Below are 23,516 nucleotides of genomic sequence, written 5' to 3' on the forward strand. Positions count from 1 at the left end.
TTAGTGCACGATTTTAAAATGAATACAAAGAGACATTTATTGATTTCTGTATATTTATTTTGTCTATCACGAACAGATCTTCGCCAAATACGAGCGAATACTTGCATGAAAATAATTATATAATACAACCAAACTATTCTGGAAATTTTTTTTTCTTCCATATTTTTCCCTCCACAGGGATTTTATTGATTTTCATTTGAAACACATACAAAAATATATTTCCAAGGTAATTTACATTTATAACATAAATGAAATTGGCTTTTAAAAATACAAGTATTGTTGAACTGTTGAGAAAACTAAAAAATCAATAATTCATTTCTGACACTCATGGAAAGAAAAACAAATACAGAAAAAATATAATTTTAAGTAAACAAATTCCTGAATTGAAACCATTTTCTTGTGAATTTATTATTTCTACAATTCGAATTTGCAATATACTTTTCGTTTTTGAAGTAATTTATAATCGAAACTCTAATGTTATCAAAGTCGGGCAATTGTTTCTTTATTTTGGAAGTATACACCATCTGTCGCACCACAATCAGTATACAATTCAATGCATAATTATTTGAACCTTTTAAACCAAATAATTTATCTTGTAATGAAAATGTTAATTTATTTCCGGTTCTAGTATTAATCAAGTGTTCTAACCTACCCCAAATATTTTTAACATGCGTACAATCACATAGGAGATGTATGACTGTTTCAATCTGTTCATTACAAAATGTACATTCTTTTCTTGGGAATAAATTCATTTTAAACAGTAGATCGTTTGTATATAATATGCGTTGCATGACTTTAAACTGAAACCATCGTAAGCCCACATCAATGGTACAATTAAATCCAATAGAACAATATGTTTCCCAACTCTTATCATTCAGGTCGAAAATGCATTTCCATTTAAGAAAACTTTTACATAGTCCTTTCCTTCTCTTTAATAAAATTGCATAAATATGTGAACATCCTTTAATACGTTTCATAACGAATGCCATTGTATCTGGGAAAAGAGGTTGTGGCACCTTGTTAAAAATAGTACAATTGTTAAACCCTTGTCTAATTGCATCGCATAATCCACGATAAAAAAAAAAAATTATTTGAATATTATACTTTTCTTGGAAGTGTTCCAGAGAGAAAAAAATCACCATTTTTGTCTAAAATATCATTGACAAAACGAACTCCCTTTTGACACAATTTTTTATTATATATTGAGCTATTGCCTATTTTAATGTAGTCATTATTCCATAAGGGCTGGCAAGAAATGTTATCACAATGCATGGACAAGAGCGTACTATAAGCCATGAACATATCTTTCCAAAAAAGGTTTTTTGTTTTACCTGCCAGTTCCCGAAAATAATTGTTTCCCATATATAATTTTAAATCTTGCACTTCAGGCAAGAAAGATTGCAAAAGACAGAGGATATTGCTATCCATTGAGCCAATTACTAATCTCTTAATCCAGGAAATTTGTAATGATTGGCAATGTTTGTATATATCTATCATTTTAACCCCTCCGTCTGAGTAACTTTGTGACATTTGATTTCTACTTATTTTATCAGGTTTCTCCCCCCATATAAATCTATAAAAGTGAGCATTTATATCTTTCAAAAGATTTTCACCAGGATTAGGGAGGGACAAAAAAAGGTAGTTTAATTTGGATACCAACAATGACTTGACGACAGTGATTCTTCCAAGAACAGTTAAGTATCGCCTTAACCACGATGTCATTTGACTTTTGATTTCTTTAAATTTTTCATTATAATTGTGAATTATCAATTTGGGCAAATCCGTACAAAAGTCTATACCTAAATATCTGAAATAATCATCAAACACCCAATTTAGATTTCTATTCAAAAGAACACCATCTTTCTTGTTTTTAAATCCTCCAATCCAAATCGCATGTGTCTTCTGTATATTAACTTTTAAACCAGACATTGCATTATATTTATCTAAAATGTTTAATGCACTGTTTAATTCCGTTACTGACCCATTCAATGTTAGAAGAGTATCATCTGCATATTGAATTAATTTAAGTTGTCTACCAGGTAAGCTCAAACCAACAATGGAATCGGAATTTCTAAACAAAAGACCTAGTATTTCGGCGCATAATAGAAAGATAAGAGCTGACATGGGATCTCCTTGACGACAACCTCGCTCTATTGAAAATCTTGGAGACAGGTGTCCATTGATTAATACACAGGATTGAGCATTTTCATAGAATACATTAACCCATTTTACAATAGACGGACCAAACTTAAAAAGGTGCAATACTTTTCTAATAAAATCATGAGAAATAGAATCAAATGCTTTTTCAAAATCTATAAGCAGCAATAAACCAGGAATGTCATTGATATCAGTATACAGTGATATATCATATAACAAACGGATATTCTCTCCAATGAAGCGCCCTGACATAAAGCCTTTCTGATTTTCATGTATAAGAAAAGGAAGTACGTTCTTTAATCTGTTTGCTATACAAGCGCAACCTAATTTATACACCACGTTCAATAAAGATATGGGTCTCCAATTTTTCAAATAATGTCTATCTTTTTTCCTTTGGGAATTAAAGAGATGACTCCTAATTTCTGTGTATAGGACATTCCTGATGAATATGCAGAATTCAAATATCTCACTAAAAATATGTGTAATTCTTTCCAAAAATGTTTGAAAAATTCGACGGTGTATCCATCTAAACCAGGTGATTTATTATTTTTCATATTTATAAGTGCTTGATGAACTTCATCAATGGAGAGTTCTCCTTCGAGCTTCTGTGACATTGAAGTGGTTAATTTACTTATAACTGGATTATTTAATATTGTATTTAAGTCTAAATCAACAACAGGATTATTTGCATACAATTTAGAGTAGAATAATACAATTTCTGATATAATATCAGCATGCGATGTTATCTCCTTGTTTTCAGTAGTGACCAATTTGCATATACGTTTATTCACAGCATTTCTTTTTTCTAAATTCAAAAAATATTTCGATGGTTTCTCGCCATATTCCATCCATTTAATTTTAGACCTCATCTTTATTCCTTCCATTTTTTCTTTTCTTAATGATTCTAATTGAACTTTCTTTTCATTTAATATAACTAAAGCTCTATTTTTGTCCGTTTTTGATATCAATGCTTTCTCCAAATCTGTAATTTCTTTCTCTAAATCATATTCTAAATTTATCAATCTTGTTTTCTTTCTGGCTGCGTATGAAATTGTTTCACCTCTAATTATGGTCAACAACGTATCAAAAAATAACTGATCATTTACAGTAAATTCATATTGTGTATCTTGTCCTTCTACCTCAAATCTAGGGACTGAATAGGTCTCAATCGTTTGTTGAATGACATCTTTATTTTTTTCCACATAACTATCATCCCTTAACAACGAATTATTGAATTTCCAGTAACCTCGACCTACCCTACAATGATTTAAATTCAAAGATAACTTGACCAGGGAATGATCGGATCTGTACCCAGGTAAAATCTCTATTTTATTAACGAGTGACAGTAGCTCGGTGGAGACCAAAAAATAATCCTATCTAGCCGCCTTAAAGGGAGTAGGTTGACGCCATGTAAACATTTTTTCCAGGATATGTAATTCTCTCCATGGGTCTATCAAATCTAAATCATTCTTCATTTGATCGACTTTTTTCTTGGCATTAGGATTATTAAGACGAATATAATTATATGTATCTTTATCAAAATCTTGAAGCAAGTTCCAATCTCCGCATAAAATTGTTAATGAATTATCAAAATCCAAAGCAAGTCTTTCAATATCTGCATAAAAACTGACACTATCGTGATTAGGACCATACAAGGATATTAATGTTATGTCATAGCTATATATCTGTAGGTCTAACGCAACAAAATTCCCTTCTTTTGATCGCTCAATCTTATTTACATTAAATTGCACCCCTTCCCCAAACAAAATAGCAACACCTCTGGCATTTGACGCTTTATGGCTGAAAAAACAACTATCTCCCCAAAATCGTTTTATAGAAACTTCTTCTTCAGCTACAAAATGTGTATCTTGCAAGCAACATATTTGGAACTTGTTTAACTTAACAAATTCTAAAACATCATTTCTTTTTTCGCGATTTCCCAAACCTCGACAGTTCAAAGAAACAATACTAAAATTAGCCATTGAATATCAAATTTACCGCGGTACTATGAAAATCAAATCCTGTGGAGTTTTTCTTTTGTAACATCAAACAAATAACATTGACTACACTATGCGCTAGTCCACCAAAACAACTTATACTGCAACACCTATGACAATTACAGCGATGTCTAGCACAAACGAAACTACAAAACAAAAACACATATGTCTCTGATAGCGAGACAAGACGCAATACCAAGAAAGCCACAGGTGACCACATATTTGCTGTGGATCCCCGAAACCCCACCAATCCAAATAAGAGGGAAAATGTATCAAACGTTTCTCCCTTGAAAAGAAGGCACACCGGCTTAAATCAAACACAATCCTGCTGATTGTATGATGTCATGTCCGGGAAATGTATACACTTAATTATTTTACATATTTACAAATATGCGACCTCCGATGATTCACACGGGTAACCTAAACACACACTCCCCTTTCACAGAAGAGGTCAAATATAATAAAACGATCGATAGCTTGACCGTAGTACTTTTGCGGAAACGACTAGCCCTTGATCATAGTCTTAATTTGTATCATACATGTATATACATTGCTATATGATATTTCTTTAACATGGCTTTGGATAACAAGATATAAATATATAAACAAAGATATATCAAATATTAACCTCCGTATTCGGATTTATAATGATTATCAACGTATTTAAAATTATAAAGTGGAACTGCTTCTTAGAATTAAAGAACAAGAAAACTGTATGATCTCTTGCATTTCATAAGTCTCACATCAATATTCTGATATCTTCAAAAAAAGGATTAATCTATGTAGAACACGTTGCTTTCATATGATTAAAACTACTGATTAAATAACGTCTTCTCTTTGAAAGAGACAGCAATTTTTTATTTTAAAAAGAACCAATTTCTCTTCGTACCTTCTGCCCGGAGATACAAGAGAACAAAACATTCAGCTTCGTTCAAGAAGATTTGTCATTTTTCTTATATGCATCCGCAATAACAAGGAAAAAGATCATTAAAACTGCTCTTATATCTATTCTTATTACATGTAAGTCTTTAGCAGATTATGTAATAGACATACACTAGTACTCAACACCAGTTTTTAGGCATCCAGCCAAAAGCAACATCAATAAGTACGAAAGTTGTATAATATAACACGAGCAAACGATGGGTACTTTTTTATGATCTTGATCTATGTCACAGAAATTGCTGATTGTTTTACTTTACGCTGATATATTGATTACATTATAAAATCAAAGATATATCAAATTTAAACACCCATATTCAGATTTGCAATACTTGTTACCTTGTTATTCTGGAAAATGATTAATATTAATATAGTTACAACGCGTGTGCAGATTTGTTTTGTTGTTGTATATAAATGGAACGTTTTTATAAACTGAAAAAGTTTATGAAACTGTGTAACCCAATTAATAAATCTGTCAGGTGTACATTTAGTTAAAACGACATTTATCTTCGTTGTAGTGAATCCGGCCAAGGCCAGCCCTGGATCCAGTTACAGTCTCATCGACTGTGATTTCGAGAAGACTTTCTGTTACTGGAACCAGGATATGACTGATGACTATAACTGGCAGCTATGGACGGCTAATACACCGACACCAAACACTGGCCCAAGCTCCGATCCAAACTCAGAATCAGGTAAGGAATAAGGCTTTAGTTAGTTTGACAGTTGGAGTCAGTGACGTAGCGTAAGGGGTATAAGCTGCCATTCTAGGGAGCGTCATTTTCCCGTAAGGTAGCCATCCTGTCGCTGCATTTGACTGGCTCAATAGGACCCATACGTCATGCGCTAGTCATCAATGTTCATGATACGCACGCACACAGAATCTGATGAGATAATTTATCAAATATGAGATTTCAAATGCAAAGCTAAGTTTACTTTAAATAAGTGACATTGCGACAAAATCGGGAGGCTTACCGTAAACGAATGACTTCCAAGATCTTAACTTGTCCGTAACCATTGCGACATACTGGTTAATTTAGTCCAGAATCTGGCCGATTTAATTTTGAATTTGATCTCCACATCACCGTACCAACGCAAATATTCATATATTCAAATATTAATATGCATTCTAGGATGGCTATCTTACGGGAAAAAGACGCTCCCGGGGAAGGGGGGGGGGGGGATTACTGGCATTACATGATCGTACCCTATCTCTCAAGTTTTGAATTGCGCAGATCCTTGAAACACGTTGGTCTCTTTGCCAATCCGCCGGGATTGAGAGGTCTATCCTTCTCAGGAGCCCCACTCACAAGCATAGCTTTTGGGGGTCTCAATTTGGATCAAGTTTGCTCGTCATGATTGCTATATCTGTTTTTGTTTTAATGAACTAAACTGAACTATACTAATATTAATCATTTTTCAGAATAGTTTGATTGTATTATATAATTATTTTCATGAAAGTATTCGCTATTGGAGTGCAAGTATCCCTTGGCGGGCGAGTGTGAAAGCTCGTTGATATTTCCGTTCGATTGCATTTGAGTGCATTGCGAAAGTGACGTATTGGTATCTCATATTATTATGTGAATTTTCTTTGGAAATTTGTATTGTAATTCATGTTCATTTTAGTTTTAACTGCCAGACACGAAAATCTTAATAAAATCCATTCATCTATCTATCTATATGAAACCTTCAATTTCGACTTGATTCCATTTGGTCCCAGGTTGGTACGCCTATGCCGAAGCTGACTTGGTGTCTCCAGGCTCCAGGGCTCGTCTTCTGTCCCCTCTAGAACACGAATCAGCAAACCAGATTGAAACGTGTCTCGAGTTCTCCTATCACATGTTCGGTGCTGACATGGGTAACCTGTATGTGTATGTCGAGAGGACTGATCTGAACGAGACAGAGATGATCCTCAAGAGGGGTGGATCAGACCAGGGCGCCCTCTGGCATGTCGCTCAGGTCAACATCGGGATCAAACCAGGAGACGGCTTCTATAGGGTTAGTTTGACCTTAGTTTGACCTTGGGTGTTTATTCAAAATTGCTTTTGATGATTGTCTTACTCTGTTTGCATTGATCTCATATGTATCGTAATTTGTAGGTATATTTGCATTTTCTTTTAGTTTTGCTTAATATGTAACTGTTTATCATTGTATTTTGTTTTTTAAAGCGCTTAGAGACTCGGTGGTTAACGCTTTATAAGCACCGTTTTATTATTATTATTATTATTGTTTATAGAAGTATTTTGATCGCCGTCATTATACATCATACATGTGTCGAAATCAAGTGGTTTGAGCTCTTGACTGGAAATGAAAAAGTTGTGGGTCCGATTCCAGATACTAATGTCTTTTGGAAAATTATGAATCTATATTTGCCACCCCATACACATGAGAGGATTGAGAACCTGGTAGGATGACGAAAGCCTTTGCGATAGTAATTGTCATATTTATAACCTCACGGTGACCAGGAAGTGGAGATGGTGCACATTCAATATTATTATTATCGTTATCGCATATTCAGTATCAAAATTGCAACCGTCATCACCAATATATTCATCATCATCCTCCACATCATCATCATTGCCATCTTATCCATCCCCATTTCTGAGCGTAGGAAGTGGTTTGAAATTATATCACAAGCAACTTTTAAAATATATTTTGCTTGCTTTTTTACAGCTCATCTTTGAAGCAGTCCGTGGAGGCTCAACATTGAGTGACATTGCTATCGACGAGGTTACATATCATAACGGAACATGCCCACCTCTTCGTAAGTACACACAAACCTTACTTGAAGAGAGAAGGCAGAGTGAACTGATTTGATGTATTTATTCGCATTCATTTACCACCAGTTGGATAGAACACCCTGATATTAAAATACGAATGTTGAAGTTGAAAGAGCTTTAAGCCATTGTAATTAAAGAGATTCATTTTGATGGTATGTGAGAATAATCAGTTCAACACATGTTCTGATTAACGTAAGAAAGAAGGAAATATTAAACTTATTTCTACGTTTTAAGTCCGAATTCAATCCATTTCATACCCGATATATGTTTTAAGTTTGGTCTAGAGTCGAGATTAACAAAGTAGCTAAACGTTCTTTGACGTTTACCTGTTTCATGCGTTACATGACTTAATTCCATGCTCCAGGCTTAGCAAATTTACTACAACAAGTGCGTAAAATTTAAGGGGCTACAATTTTACCAATAAAGTTCTAGGTGTGATTCAATTTGTTTGCAAGGTTAAATATCCTTTGAAAGAGCTCCGGAAGTCACAATTTGACGAGCAGTGTCTGAAATAAATGATTTTTCGTTATTTGTGTTCCCAGAGATATAATCCTTTGTAAATATCTCCTTTCCTTTTATCTCAACCTGGTAGGAACTTGTGGTTTTGAGACAAACATGTGGTGTGGATGGAAGCAGGATTACACCGATGATATGTTTGACTGGACCAGGGACACAGCCTCTTCCTTACGATCAGATCTTAACGATCATACCAATGGTGTGCCCTCTGGTAAGACTGTAGTGGTACCTTACGACCCGATCTTAACGATCAAACCAATGGTATTCTATCTGGTAAGACTGTATTGTTACCTTACGACCCGATCTTATCGATCATACCAATGGTATTCCCTCCGGTAAGACTGTAGTGTTACCTTACGATCAGATCTTAGCGATCATACCAATGGTATTCCCTCTGGTATGACTGTAGTGTTATCTTACGACCCGATCTTAAGGATCATACCAATGGTATTCCCTCTGGTAAGACTGTAGTGTTACCTTACGATCAGATCTTAGCGATCATGCCAATGGGGTTCCCTCTGGTAAGACTGTAGTGCTACCTTATGACCCGATCTTACCAATGGTGTTGTGTACAATGTTATCCGGTGATTCTGTGCATTGAAGTCCATCCTAAATTATGGCTTTTCTCTACGTGTTTAATTAAAACAAAAGAAGACTCTCTTTATATGACTATTGTTTCCTCAAATACAGCTTTATCGAGAAATGGCGATTCTCAGACAATAGTACATTCATTCAAGTATCATATTACAAACTACTAATCAACCTACGTTAGCTCAAAAAATACAGACAGCACAGATACATCCAGTCAACACATTAAAATACAATAACATACTAAACAATATATACAATATCATTCGAATACTATGTAAAATCTGAATTTAAAAAAGCTTTCGGTTCCGATTTGAAAAGAATGGAATCGAATATCAATTCTACCTCTTTCCTTCCGGTCTGGTCTTAGGCTACATCCTATACGCAAACCAAGGCACTCAAACATCCGGGGACTACGCCACCCTCCTAAGCCCCGCCTACTCCGCCACCTCTACCGGAGATTGTTTCTCGTTCTGGTACCACGTTCACGGGGACAATGACGTCGGATCGCTTCGTGTGTATGAGTACATAGATGGGAACCTTGTCGGCCCGTACTGGAGGTCAACAGGGGTCAATGAGGGTGATAACTGGTGGAAGGCTTCTGTCACTCTGAAATCAAAGTCGTCTTTCCAGGTTCGTTACGAGAAGAGAGAGGACGAGCAATGAGAGAGGGGGAAAGAGAGAAAAAAAGAGAAAAAGAGAGAAGAATGAATGAGAGAAAGAGATATAAATATTCCTGTTGCTTATGACTTCATTGTATAATAAGGTTCGTTACGAAAGAGAGAGAGAGAGAGGGGGGGGGGGAGATAGAGAAGAGAGAAATGGAAAGAGAAAGAGGGAGAGAGAGAGAGAGAGAGAGAAAGGAAGAGAAAGAGAATAAGAGAGAAAGAATGAATGAGAGAAAGAGAGAAATATTTATGGTTATGACTTGTGTGTCTAATATCTTTCTGTCTCCTTTATATGAAGATTGCCCTCGTTGGTGAGGTAGGAAACGACCCGACTTCTGAGCTCGCAGTAGATGACCTGCAGGTCGAGCAAGAACCTTGTGCTCCGAGAGGTAAGCTGATTCTATTCATCAAAAATATTTATTGATGAAGTTATTAAGAATAACATGTGTAGGCGGATCAAGATAAATGTGTAGAAGCAACACTAGCATATGCCTTGAACTACTCATCTATTATTACTGGAAAGTGATTCGCTATCGGCGTTATGCATCGATCAACGTCAACTTGTTAAGTTGCAGAACATAATGCCTTCCTGTATTTTGTAGTCTGCATCCGCCTCTTGTTATGACATTTCTACCTCCAATTGTTCGTGTCGATTTGTGATGTTAAAACCCCACTGCACTACTTATAGCTACTTGCGCCTTCTATAGCAAACGATGCCTAATCGGTGCCTGTTGGTCCCTCATGATCCCCCTTTTTCCCTTTGTTAATTGAGAGCTCATTTGATGAGATAGCCACCTGACAGTGACCTTGCAGGGAGGTATAATCCCCCCTGGCCAAACTATGCAGACGGGCTTTAAGATTCAAATGGAAATCTTCTCCGATTTACAGTGAAATAACAAATAGTTATTTTGACAGGGATCACTGTATCGTTGGAATATAGTTGAAAATGAAAAGTTTTTTACAGTAATGTGATGATTATGAAGTCAATTCTAAATTCAAAATCACAGACGGCAACGATTCGAAATAATCACTAACCAAAAAAGAGTTTAGGGCTTTTGTGATTTTGAAGGGGATCTCTGTGCATTTGAATATGATTAAAAGAGCAATGACCTTGGAGACATGTACATTCAACAGTATACCTAGCTTTAATCATTGCCAAATTCATCATTAAAGATGTTTCCAAAAAACAAACAAACATTGTTTTCAATTTTTCGAGGAGGCGCGATAGCTCAGTTGGTAGAGCAGTGGTCTCGTAATCCGGCCACCCGGTTTCGAAACAAAGGAACTTACACTTTGGTACGGCATTAATCCTCATTACCAGGTCCCTTGGAGAAGACATAACGGCGTCGGTCCTCTGGTTGCGTACTAAGAAGCATTTATGCTTTCTTAGCAGTCAAGTAAAATAACCATCACCTCATCCACTTTCAGGTTCTTGTGACTTTGATACGGATTACTGCACCTGGATGAATGCAGTCTCTGGAGATGACTCAGACTGGGTGAGGGTTAATGGAGCTGCTGTAGGTGCTGGGACAGGACCTACCAAAGACCACACCACAGGGGCTATGCTGGGTAAGAAAGGTTTCCACGACATTATCCCCGACCCAGGCGCATAGAGGGAAGGCACATGCCCCTTTAATCAAATGATGAAGAACAAAACTAGACAGGTGGAAAAAGGATAACAAGAGAGAAACATGGGGGGGGGGGGGGGTCAAATAGAAACATATCAAGAGGACAAAAAAGCACACCTTAAGATAATTAGATAAAGACCCCTTACCCGCCATTACCAAAAACAGATGCCTTGCACGAACAATCCAAAAACTGTAGAGAATTACTGGTACATGCAGTAACTACCTTCATTGGCGCAATAGTCGTAATCGAAACGACGCCTCGTGCGCACGAGGCCTTGGTGTCCTTCCTGATGTGTACACCAATGTGGTTACCGTTAACCCTACGTAGATTTTTCGGCATGGCCATTCTGGTATACTGAACAGCTGATATAGATACCGGTGAGAGTGACATCGTACGAGTCAATACAAAAGAACAATGCAATTAAACAATCATCGGTATTCAGGCTTATTTATTTCACTTGCTTGGTGAGAGCAAAGGCAATATCAATGATAATGTACCATGGGCACAAGTATTACAGAGTACCGAGGTGTGACGTCATACTGCATGGCCAGGTTGTCAATGTTGGTGGTACCAAACGATGTTGTGCTATACAATGGCGTGGTGATCACACCAGTCCCAACCACTGAATGTGTCCGCCTCCATGCATGTAGCCCATAATGCTTGAGTGGTTGGATGTGGAACATCAGACTAGGATCCGTTGTTTAGAACCATTCAACATCCCCTAGAGAGTTGCTGCCCACATCTACCAAACCCTTCCACCTAAGAAGATCTGGAAGCACCGACCCCTGCACGATGCATTGCATCCAACACTGGACTGGGAACCGACCCCCACTCAGTGTTATTTAGGTCACGCGTTTGCATGTTCCCTCCCTTTGAAAGCATCCCCCTAAGTCCGGTGTGTAAAGTCAATACGGGCCGATTTTGGTGTGTATTTCGAGCCGGACATAATTACTTGAAAACTACCCTTTTACCGGAGATTTAGGGATCATGAAAGCGGTCCCTCTGTTCCCGGAATCGGGGGCCAGGACTGGGACAATCTAATCAAGAGTGGCGTAGTGACCCGAGAAGAAGAAACTGGACAACGAGCGAATATGACCTTATCATTTCGGTACTTTATTCTCCCGTCTTGTTTTGTTTCTTCATCAGGTTCGTTCGTGTACACTGATGCTGTTGGTATGGGCGACACTGATGTGGCATGGTTATTGAGTGAGGTCTATCCTGCTGGTGATGTGTGCTTCTCATTCTGGATGCATATGAACGGTCCAGGTAAGGTCAAGGGTCAACAGGTCAACAGGTCAATGTTACAACATTTATTTACTCTCCCAATAGATGGAATACCCTAACAGGTCTTATGCAATAATAATAATAATAATTATATTATAATTTTATAGCGCATTTCAAGTCTGTTGACATTTCAATGCGCTTTACAATATACAAATATAAAGTATTACACGATCATAAAAGGAAGATGAAACATATATAGAAAACAATGAAGTGCTATATTTGTAAACAAAAAGAAAAAAATACAACATTACTTATCCTTTAATACTATTGATGTGCTAATTTGAAAAGATGAGTTTTAAGTTCAGATATGCATGTTTCAATATTGGATATATAACGAAGTGAGTTTACATCTCTTCTTAAAAATATCTCTTTCTCGCCATTTCTTTGTTAGGCTTTGTAGAAAATAAAATGGAGTAAAAATTGACATTCAATGTAGTGAAATTGAAAGCTGATATTTCGAGTGTAGGAATCAAACATGGAAAACACCACATGGAATAATTTCATTTGGATTGCTTACATCAATGCATATTTGGGCTTAACCTTGAATACCCCACCAATAGGATTAATGTACTTAAACCAGGAAGCTATAATGAATGGAGATACCGTCTCGAAAGAATTTTCCGAGGGAAAATTATTCAAGATTAACCTGGCTTAACAAAAAGAAATGTAACCCTCTCCAGCCATCATTTCCATCAACAGCTGTCCATATCAATGCACAGTCCCTCTCTGGCATTCCAAATAGTACGAAATGTTACGCAACGCCATCTGCTTCCCTAAGTTCTCTATTCACTCGTTTGCAAAAATATGCAAGCATCGGGCTTTGAAGCCATGCGTGGCACCGACAAATTAAGTCATGTTCATGGAAGATGTATTTAGCTATAACATATAAAATGCAGAATTCACAACATTATGACCAATGCAACTTTCTATTAGTCATCAAATGCGTTTTCCGTTCTCGGATAGCTCTACTGAAGACATGGCCATTTTAACCAGCGAAATCGACCAAGGAAATCATGACTTAGAGCGAATGAAAGATTTTCATAATCATGATTTTCTCATCTAATTATTGACATTTTCCGAAAATTTCCGAAATTTGTACATAGCTAGGAAGGTAGTCCAAGGTTTATCTTCCTAAAGAACTAAATGAAATTGTGTTATATGTTTGCGCATTTATTGATTTAGGGCTAGAAGTTGTCAAGTTAGCACCACTATTCACCCAAAGTACGGGCCAGCAAAGCAAAAGCCGCCGTGCTCGCTGGGCTGGGCTGTGTGTGGAAAGGGAGGACTTAGTGCTACTAGGGAGCTGTAAGGTTTTGGAGGGGGATTAAGGGGATTACGGTAGGGGAAACAAAAGACGCGCGGTGCCACGGATGACTTCAAAGGGGCCTCTTGGACGGGATCTCCATTCATTACAGCTTCCTGCTTAAACGTTGAAGACCTAGGGTTAGGGATAGGGTTAGGATTATGTTTAGTGTTACTTATTACTTAACTCTTGAGATTTAGTTTTATTGGTGAAGTATTTGGTACCCTACGAACGTTTGGTCAATTTTTGTGGTATTCTCAAGTTGCTCCCATATTTGATTCCTTTAAGGTTTATCTCTGAACCTTTACACGGAGGACCAATCAAATCACGTGAAGGACCTCGCTTGGACCAGGTCTGCAAACCTAGGAGATCGATGGGTCCAAGGCCTGGTCTCTCTGTCTAGTCCTGACGCGTATCAGATCATCTTAGAAGCACTCTACAGTGGAAACCCAGATGGCAGTATCGCTCTCGATGACACAATGGTCGCTGAGGGCAGGCTTTGTAATGGTAGGTAGATGATTGTATATACTTTCTTTCTTTCATTCTTATTAAAGCCGGCCTGTTCTAGTTTTGCTAGTACAGGGGATTAGACCTCTCTGCAAGGTCACTGATAAGTGGTTATCTCATCAAATCAGCTCTCAATTAACATAAGAAAAAGGGGATCATGGGGACCAACGCGCACCGATTAGGCATTGTTTGCTATATAGAGGGCGCAAGTAGCTATAAGTAGTGCAGTGGGGCTTTAACAAATATGATATTCCATAAAACCAATGGATATAGAAGAAAACAAATTACAACAGAACACTTATGTATGTAAGTGATGCCCGTACTTGTCTTGATTTATTAGCGACGTGGCAGTGTTTCACAACAACCGTCCTAAATACACGTGTAACTATGCTGAGATCTTCTGGCAAATTAATACTTGTTTCAATGGGATGATGGCAAAGTTATTCTTATGGTGGTATCGTGAAAGGATGTCCAGGGGGGTGTTTCACAAACCCTTTTTTCAATGGCAAATGACAAATATCAATGACAAATCTGCTGATAACCAATCAGAAGCAAGGATTTCAGTAGCTTATAACAAAAACTGTCATATGTCACTGATGACAAGTTTTGTGAAACGCCCCCTGGGTTGATCATTTAGTTGACTGGTGGATTAATTTTACATGACTACATAGATGGTAGAGCACTTAACTGTGTGCACTGCAATAAGCAAGCACAACACAACATATCATGGAAATAACAAGTTGGTAGTTTGGAAGGGGCGGGGGTAGTTGATAATATACCGTTCAAATATGTACAAGAGAAATGTCAAAAGTACAGGATAGTACAGGATAAAACAATTATGTTCATTCATTCGTTGACCGTTGGATCCGCCCGTAGAGTATAAAACACGCTTGCTTACATTATATTTTATCACCTGACAAAGTGTTGCAGCGGCGCACGAAACGTCGTGATCTTTTAGATCCCTTGTTGACCATACATTGCGAGACAAACGAATATCCCTAGCGATATTATTTTCGATGTTCATTCTTATTCTCAGATACCAGTCCAGCTAACTGTGATTTCGAGGATGGCATGTGCGGCTACGAACAGGCTACAGGTCATGACTTTGATTGGTTGAGAAACCAAGGGAAAACCCCCTCTGATAACACAGGACCTGACTACGATCATACCACCATGACATGTAAGCATTGAACACTCTAAAGCTTTGATTGGTTGAGAAACCAAGGGAACCCCCCCCCCCCCACTCTGATAACCAAGGGAAAACTCCCTCTGATAACCAATGGAAAACCCCCTCTGATAACCAAGGGAGAACCCCCTCTGATAACCAAGGGACCCCCCCCCCCCTGATAACCAATGGAAAAACCCCTCTGATAACCAAGGTAAAAACCCCTCTGATGACCAATGGAAAACCCCCTCTGATAACCGAGGGAAAACCCCCTCTGATAGCACAGGACCTGCCTACGACCATACCACCTTGACATAATGAGCATATAGCACTCTAAAGCAGTGCAGTGCACTACGACTCCTGAAGGGAATCATGTAACATGTCCCAAACTCTACTGCAATGAAATAAAGATAGAGAGAGAGTGGCAGATATGAAAACGACCATAGAGGAGGTAGTGGAATGTGTGATATAACATACAATCCAAGTTAATTCAGTAATTGTTTAAACAGGTATAACTTTAACAAAAATGTGTCGAGGTACTCAGTGAGTGGAGATTGTGCACACAGTGTGTGCGGACAAGCACTGAATCCAATGACCAGGGTAATAGTATATTTGTAAAGCGCTTAGAGACATTTGTTTTAAGTGCTATATAAAAACTAAATTTTACTAATTATTAAATTAAGGGCATCTTGCAAAAGTCTTGATTAAATATAATTCCCCCCCCCCCCCCCCAAAAAAAATGAAATTATCACATTTAGCTTTACAACAACTCAAGATCGCAAACTCTATCATATCTTGAATTACTTCGTTGAAAGCTCGCAGATATACTATGTTACTGAGTTTTACCGAGTGTGGAATAAATGGTGGAGCTAAGCAATAGTCGGAAAAGTGAGGTAAAGCGACGCTGAGGTGTCATGGTATAGTTGCTTATTCACTTGACTCGCAATCCAAGGGCTAAGGGTTCGAATCCCAGCCCGGCACTAACGTCCTGAATGAGGAAGATCAGCATTGATGCTGCTGCTGAGGCATCCCTGGGCCTCGTTGCACAAAGCTTACCATTGATGGTAACTTTGCCATCAATGGTAACTACCACGACAGAAACCTTAAATTTGATTGGCTGTTGAGAGGGCCTCCGGTCCTGAAAAGCGCTATATAAAAACGAGCTATTGTTATTATTATTATGGTAGATGCCATTGATGGCAAAGTTACTATCAATGGTCAGTTTTATTCAACCCCCTGGTAACAAGACCATGATTATTATTACAAATTTTGATAACAAGATATTTCTGTCCCTCTTCGATACCCTGTAGCTGAAGGCTGGTACATGTACATGGAGGCATCAAGCCCTAACATGGCAGGTATGGAAACCCGTCTCCTCAGTCCGGTCATTGACCTCACCACACGACTATGTCTTCATTTCTGGTACCATATGTTTGGCCGTGAAGTGGGGACATTGAATGTCCTCACGCGTCGCGAGTCCGCCGGACCTTCGGACATTGGGTCAGTACTATGGACACGGAGTGGTCAAGTAGGTGACCAATGGATGTCAGGAACACTGGTCGTAGGCGAACCAGATTCATTCAGGGTAGGTACTACTTAAATTCACTCCTTATCTAATTCATTGGTTTTTATTTGTCGGTGTTATTACTCATGGCTGTGATTGGCATAAGGGGTAATTGTTCAGAGGTTATAGTCCTCAGAGTGTAATTGTTCAGAGGTTATAGTCCTCAGAGTGTAATAGTTCAAAGGTTATAGTCCTCAGAGTGTAAATGTTCAGATGTTATAGTCCTCAGAGTGTAAATGTTCAGAGGTTATAGTCCTCAGAGTGTAATAGTTCAAAGGTTATAGTCCTCAGAGTGTAATTGTTCAGAGGTTATAGTCCTCAGAGTGTAATAGTTCAGAGGTTATAGTCCTCAGAGTGTAATTGTTCAGAGGTTATAGTCCTCAGAGTGTAATTGTTCAGAGGTTATAGTCCTCAGAGTGTAATTGTTCAGAGGTTATAGTCCTCAGAGTGTAATTGTTCAGAGGTTATAGTCCTCAGAGTGTAATTGTTCAGAGGTTATAGTCCTCAGAGTGTAATTGTTCAGAGGTTATAGTCCTCAGAGTGTTATTGTTCAGAGGTTATAGTCCTCAGAGTGTAATTGTTCAGAGGTTATAGTCCTCAGAGTGTAATTGTTCAGAGGTTATAGTCCTCAGAGTGTTATTGTTCAGAGGTTATAGTCCGTTTTTATGTCACCTTCCTTTTTTTAATTGTATTATCATAGTTGGTGTTTCAAGGCATCGTCTATGGGCACGAGGGCGATATAGCTATCGACGATATCAGCATGTACTCAGGAGACTGTCAACGTAAGTATAAAAGATGATCGCAAGAACTTTCAAGAAATAAACTCAGAGGCAATTGAATATAAATCAAGTTCAGGTTACGTAATACCTCATTATCTATTATCTTATCTATATTATCTATATTTATATATATATATATACATATTTTTTACATGTTGTTAACATATTTAAAGAAAAGATGAGTTCTGGTCATGCGATTGCATTGTGAAAGAAATGGTGTGGAGTCGATCAGAAAAAAAGTTGATAATGTAGCATGTACGTATTGGTGTGTACTGCAAGGTTCTTGAGCCATCAAAATGATTACAATTATTGCCCAGTCTTGGTTAAAGGAACAAGCGCCGTACACAGAAAGATGTATCTGAGACTTCACAAAGATGTGCCACTAAAATTGGCCCTCATTTTAAGCTGCTACTTGTCATGTTTAGAATATGAAGGCATTTGAAAAGCCATGCTTTTCAGGGAATATTTTTTTCTGTGATGTTCTTCCACACTTGCATAATAGCGATGATAACGCTCACAAATTATTTTTCACCTCTTCCTAGAACTCAACCTTCTCTTTAGTCTACGGCCAACACGGCCATTGTGGAAAGCAGCTTTGCTACTGATAATTCTACCCAGTGCAAATTTAGCAACTACTAAATGCATAAATAAATGAATGAAGAAATGAATAATCGAAAATAATATCGCTAGCGACACTCGTTTTTCTCGCAATGTATGGTCAACAAGGGATCAAATGATCACGACGTGCGCCGAAGAAGTGTTGCAGCGGCGCACGAAACGTCGTGATCTTTTGATCCCTTGTTGACCATACATTGCAAGACAAACGAATGTCACCAGCGCTATTATTTTCGGTACTATATCCGCAATATACAGTAGGCTTGCGGGTGCACCATGTGAAAGAGAGGGGGAGGATTGAGGAGTCCTGAAAAAGACTCTCGGTAATCTTTCTTGAGGGTGTGTAGTCCTGAAAAGGACTGTTGGTATAGTCTTGAAAAAGACTGTTGGTTATCTTTCTTAGCTTATAGTTCTAAGGAGAACTATAGCGCTCGGAGAGGATGGGTGACGGGAGTGGCTCGACGTTTCAAACAGGTTGACTATCCGTCGTCAGGAGTGGAGATTAGGGACTTTTAGATTCGCTCGAAGACAATGTGGATTGCTACGGTCGACGTCCTCTTAATGCACTGCCTTGAATGGACGTCACAGTATTAGTCCACGCAAATCTAAAAGTCCCTAATAGCTGGCGTGCGTGAGCTTATATCCGTAATGAGTAATATATTTAGCATTATAAATAATTTAATTAACTTATAACTGGATAAGTTAATGATTATGTGAAAGATGATATTAAATTCTTGTTATTTGATAGGGACGTTGAGCTGTGAGTTCGAGGATCCTCAGATTTGTGGCTACGTCCAAGACACGATCGGGGATGACTTTGATTGGACCTTCTGGTCTGGGGACACGCCCACTTCCAATACTGGACCCTCTGTTGACGTCACATACGGCACCACCTTTGGTGAGAATACTAGTTGGCTGTCCTCAGACAAATTTAATATGATTGATCTGAGTTTGAGTTTGAGTTTGAGTTTATTGGTTTCACATTTCACATGCAGTTATATTGTTACCAGAAGAGGATAGATTTTAGATATTGCTTGAAAATATTGACATATTGTTGGTTACGAAGAGATATCGGTAGGTTATTCTTCAGTTTAGGAGCGGCAGCTGTGAATTCTCTGTCACCAAGTGTGTGTAGCATCTTGGGAGATGGGTGGTTCAGTGTGATGCTTTGAGCTAGAGGAGCGAAGGGAATAGCTGGATGGTTACCGTATAGTTATAAGTTCAGATAGTTAGGGAGGAGCCAAACAGTGAATGCGTTTATTTATTTATGTGGTTACTCTGGGTAAAAATTTAAAATTAATAATATTATTTCTATTTTTGTGCAAATACACACCCTCGCAGGTCATTACATGTATACGGAGCTCTCTGGAAAACGGTCTTATGGTAATTCTGCGAGGCTTTTCAGCCCTCATGTTTCCATGGAAACCACACAAACCGTTTGTTGGAGGTATTACTACCATATGTTTGGACGGGATGCCGGGATATTCCAAGTTGGAGTAAGTCAATATTCAATTCGTTTCAAACTTAATATTAACAAATCCCCCTACCATAAAGAAGAAAGTATTGTGTCCAATGAACATATAAATGTCTATCTTCTGTATAACCAACCAGCTAGACGATGTTAATCAATTTGAAGGTATTTATTTCCTGTACATCAGTTTGGTCAACAGAGATACTTTGCTTCGGTACATTAATAATTTTCTCTTCAAATATTTCTATAGCCGGAATAAAGAGTAAAGAAATAAGAGCCGTTTCTAACATATGACCATTTTATGGTATAGTGGTTCATTCGATCCAAGAGTTAAGGAGTTGAATTCAAGCCTGGCACTAATGTCCTTCGACAAGAAATTAATTCACATTTACCACTCTCCACCCAGGTGTAAGTAGAACTTGCTGGGGTAGTGATAATTGTCTGCTCTCAGGAATAATAACATTGGGTAAACAAATATAATATTGTTATCGTTTTAATTATTATTATTATTATATGATTGTTATTTAATAGGAACTTGTCATTATATACCATGTATAATACTGTTGTAATTTGTAGGTTAGTATTACTTGTATATGTTTTGTTAAGCGCTAATAAACCTTCTATTAAGCGCTTTATAAATGTACCTCGCATGTTGAGAGACAGGAGGGCAATAATATATAGGTTAAAGTATACTGAGTTAAAGCCATTCCGCCTCTCAAGAGACGATTTTTTTTTTGCTGTATCATTTCTGTCTGTTTTGTTGTTTTATATTTCCTATGTAGTACCGTGATATGAATTTCGTTCAAAACACGTTAGCGACTTTATCAGGGAATCAGGGCAACGAATGGAAGGAAGGTAAGCTACATTGCAATGCTAGGGGGTGTTTCACAAAGATTCTAAGTCCAACTTAACTCTAAGTTGGACTTAAAAAGTATGGAAAGCCGTTAGCATCATTGAAAATATTTGGTAAAAATTAATTTAAAAGACATAAAATGTTGATTCAAATCTTTCATATTTTCTATCATCAGAGAGATTTCATGTTCTTGATGTGGAATTTAAGAAAAGTCTAAAATACTAGTTTTTTTTTGTTGTTGAATATATTTCATTTAAGGCTACAAATGGCTCTCCACATGGATCACATGGTTCATTGTTCGAGTCCTTCCGAGGCACTAATTTACTTTGGCAAGATGTTAATCTCCATTTGCCACTCTCCACCCAGGTGTGAAATGGGTAGCCAGTATGATATGGACGTTGGTGTGGTAGGGCTGGTACGTGTGCGCCTGTAAAAAAGCACTTGGCCTGATTAGCATTTTTATCCGATGACCAGGGTTATAGTAATTTCAATGTTATTAAGCGCTTAGAAACGTAGTAGGTGATTTCTGTATTATCATTGTTATTATTATTATTATCAAGTTTGTTGAGTTGAAGGTGACGAGGGATAATCCTAGATTTCTTGTTGTATAGTAAATAATATTATAATTATCATTATCATTATTTTTATTTATATTATTATAATTGAAGATGAGTATTACATTGTGAAAGAACTGCTCTGAAGCAAAATGAAGAAAAAAAAAGAAGAAATATTCGAGATTTGTTGAATGAGTAAAAGAACATGGAAGAAATTGCTGTCGAGACCTTAATATCTACATGTCATTTGAGTGCTCTTTAAAATTGTAAAAATTACTTTATCGCAAAGATTTCCGAGAAATAATTTCAAGAGCATTTTCAAAGTTTTTTCAAGTTCAGATTACTGAATACCTCACTGAAATGTGGACTAATCGACAAAGTTATTGAAAATGCCATATTCTATGTACTCGAAAGCTTTTGCAATCCTGTTAATTCAGAATGGAAAACATTTAATATTGACTTGATTTTAATCGAACGAAATAGAGCACATTTGATTTTAATTGAATTTAGCTTAATTAAATTGAATTGAATTGAACTGAAATTAAGCGGAGGAAATTAAATTGAAATGAACTCAAATGAAAAGTATTGAATTGACTTGAAATGAATTAAATTTAATTGAATTAAATTTAATTGAATAGACTTGAATTAAATTAAATTTAATTGAACTAATTGAATGGATTTGACTATGCAGGTCAAGTGGAGGTCACTGCCAATGGCTATGAGATGTACTTTACTGGTTACTATACCAGCGGAGATGAAGGCGATTTAGCTCTCGACTCGGTTTCCATGACACCAGGACGATGTGGTGAGTGACCTTTGCTACTCTGACCTTTGAAATAATATTGTCTGCCGAAAAAGGTTCTACATTTCCTAATACCAGGAATGTAATATTAAGGTTAATTTAAATTGAAGAACTTACATTTTTGTTCACGTATTATCAAATGCTAACTGAATCCAATTCCGAATTGAAAAGTAAAGCTGCGTTCTAAAACGCCTCATGATATGATGACATAAAGTGTATGATAAAATGCGTTGACGAATGGAGCCAATGAGAAGCATCTAAATGGATCACGTGTGCGTGAATTGACTTTTACCATAAGCACAATTATATAATGTATGTACAAGAAGAATTGCAATTTTACTACCATAATGTTACCATGCATATGTTTTACCCGTATTTTTACTTTGTAACTGACGTATACATTGTAAAAGAAATTGCAATTCGGCTCTCGGGCCGCGAATGTTTTCGAATGAAATAAACCATTAAAAAAAAGAAAAATGAATACATATATGCACGGGGAGGGCATTTTGATGATAGCAACCGTCAATTTCTCGACTTAACACTCATATTGTAGCCCAAGCGCGTACGCTGGGGTGGGTTGGGGATGTTTTGAGGGTTAACCCCCTCCCTCATTTTTCACCTCAAGGGAGGGAGTAATAAAAAAATACCCCCCCCCCCCTGCGTACTCGCCTGGGCAACAATATGAGTATAAAGTCGAGAAATATCTTGATAATAATCAGACAGGCGATCGGCTTGTAAAAGTCATGGGATTCCTGAAAAACCTAAAGGTTTATAATTATGATTGCAGCATGAGCTAAATCAAGGATTTTATTTAAGAAATTGAGGCAAACTTACCCACTCCTTTTAATATGGTTGACATTTCTTTGCAGTTGATTGTGACTTTGAGAGTAGCTGGTGTGGTTGGGTCAACTCAGAAGGAGATGATTTTGACTGGGTCAGATGGAGAGGTCAAGCTTCTACATCAGCCACCGGTCCGGCCTATGATCATACCAGACAGACAGAAGCCGGTAGGTTATCCAATCCAAACAAATCCCATCCAATCCAATTCAATCCAATCCAATCCAATTCAATCCAATCCAATCCTATCTTATCCAATCCAATCCAATTCAATCCAATCCAATTCAGTCCAATCCAATTCAATTCAATCCAATCCAATTCAGTCCAATCCAATTCAATTCAATCCAATCCAATCGAATTCAATCCAATCCAATTCAAATCAATCCAATCCAATCCAATTCAATCAAATCCAATCCAATCGAATTCAATCGAATTCAATCCAATCTAATTCAATTCAATCCAATCCAATCCAATCTGATGCAATCCAAAAGATAAAGATATATCGCCTTTT

General features: G+C 37.4%; 1 protein-coding gene across 1 annotated transcript in view; it reads left to right on the plus strand.

The window, feature by feature from the left end:
• LOC105442401 (MAM and LDL-receptor class A domain-containing protein 1-like) overlaps positions 1-23,516 on the plus strand; it is a 77,103-nt gene that overhangs the window by 4,517 nt on the left and 49,070 nt on the right. The window contains exons 6-22 of the mRNA XM_030994060.1: positions 5,612-5,785; positions 6,811-7,088; positions 7,764-7,854; positions 8,463-8,597; positions 9,345-9,607; positions 9,941-10,031; positions 11,071-11,211; positions 12,418-12,537; positions 14,147-14,365; positions 15,402-15,545; positions 16,841-17,115; positions 17,795-17,876; positions 19,237-19,386; positions 19,830-19,984; positions 20,742-20,814; positions 22,058-22,171; positions 23,038-23,175. Of these exons, the coding sequence (XP_030849920.1) occupies positions 5,612-5,785; positions 6,811-7,088; positions 7,764-7,854; positions 8,463-8,597; positions 9,345-9,607; positions 9,941-10,031; positions 11,071-11,211; positions 12,418-12,537; positions 14,147-14,365; positions 15,402-15,545; positions 16,841-17,115; positions 17,795-17,876; positions 19,237-19,386; positions 19,830-19,984; positions 20,742-20,814; positions 22,058-22,171; positions 23,038-23,175 (2,643 nt within the window). The remainder of the gene's footprint in view (positions 1-5,611; positions 5,786-6,810; positions 7,089-7,763; positions 7,855-8,462; positions 8,598-9,344; positions 9,608-9,940; positions 10,032-11,070; positions 11,212-12,417; positions 12,538-14,146; positions 14,366-15,401; positions 15,546-16,840; positions 17,116-17,794; positions 17,877-19,236; positions 19,387-19,829; positions 19,985-20,741; positions 20,815-22,057; positions 22,172-23,037; positions 23,176-23,516) is intronic.

Source organism: Strongylocentrotus purpuratus, unplaced genomic scaffold (assembly GCF_000002235.5).
Source record: "Strongylocentrotus purpuratus isolate Spur 01 unplaced genomic scaffold, Spur_5.0 spur5_scaffold_20, whole genome shotgun sequence".
In the NCBI taxonomy this organism is placed as follows: domain Eukaryota; kingdom Metazoa; phylum Echinodermata; class Echinoidea; order Camarodonta; family Strongylocentrotidae; genus Strongylocentrotus; species Strongylocentrotus purpuratus.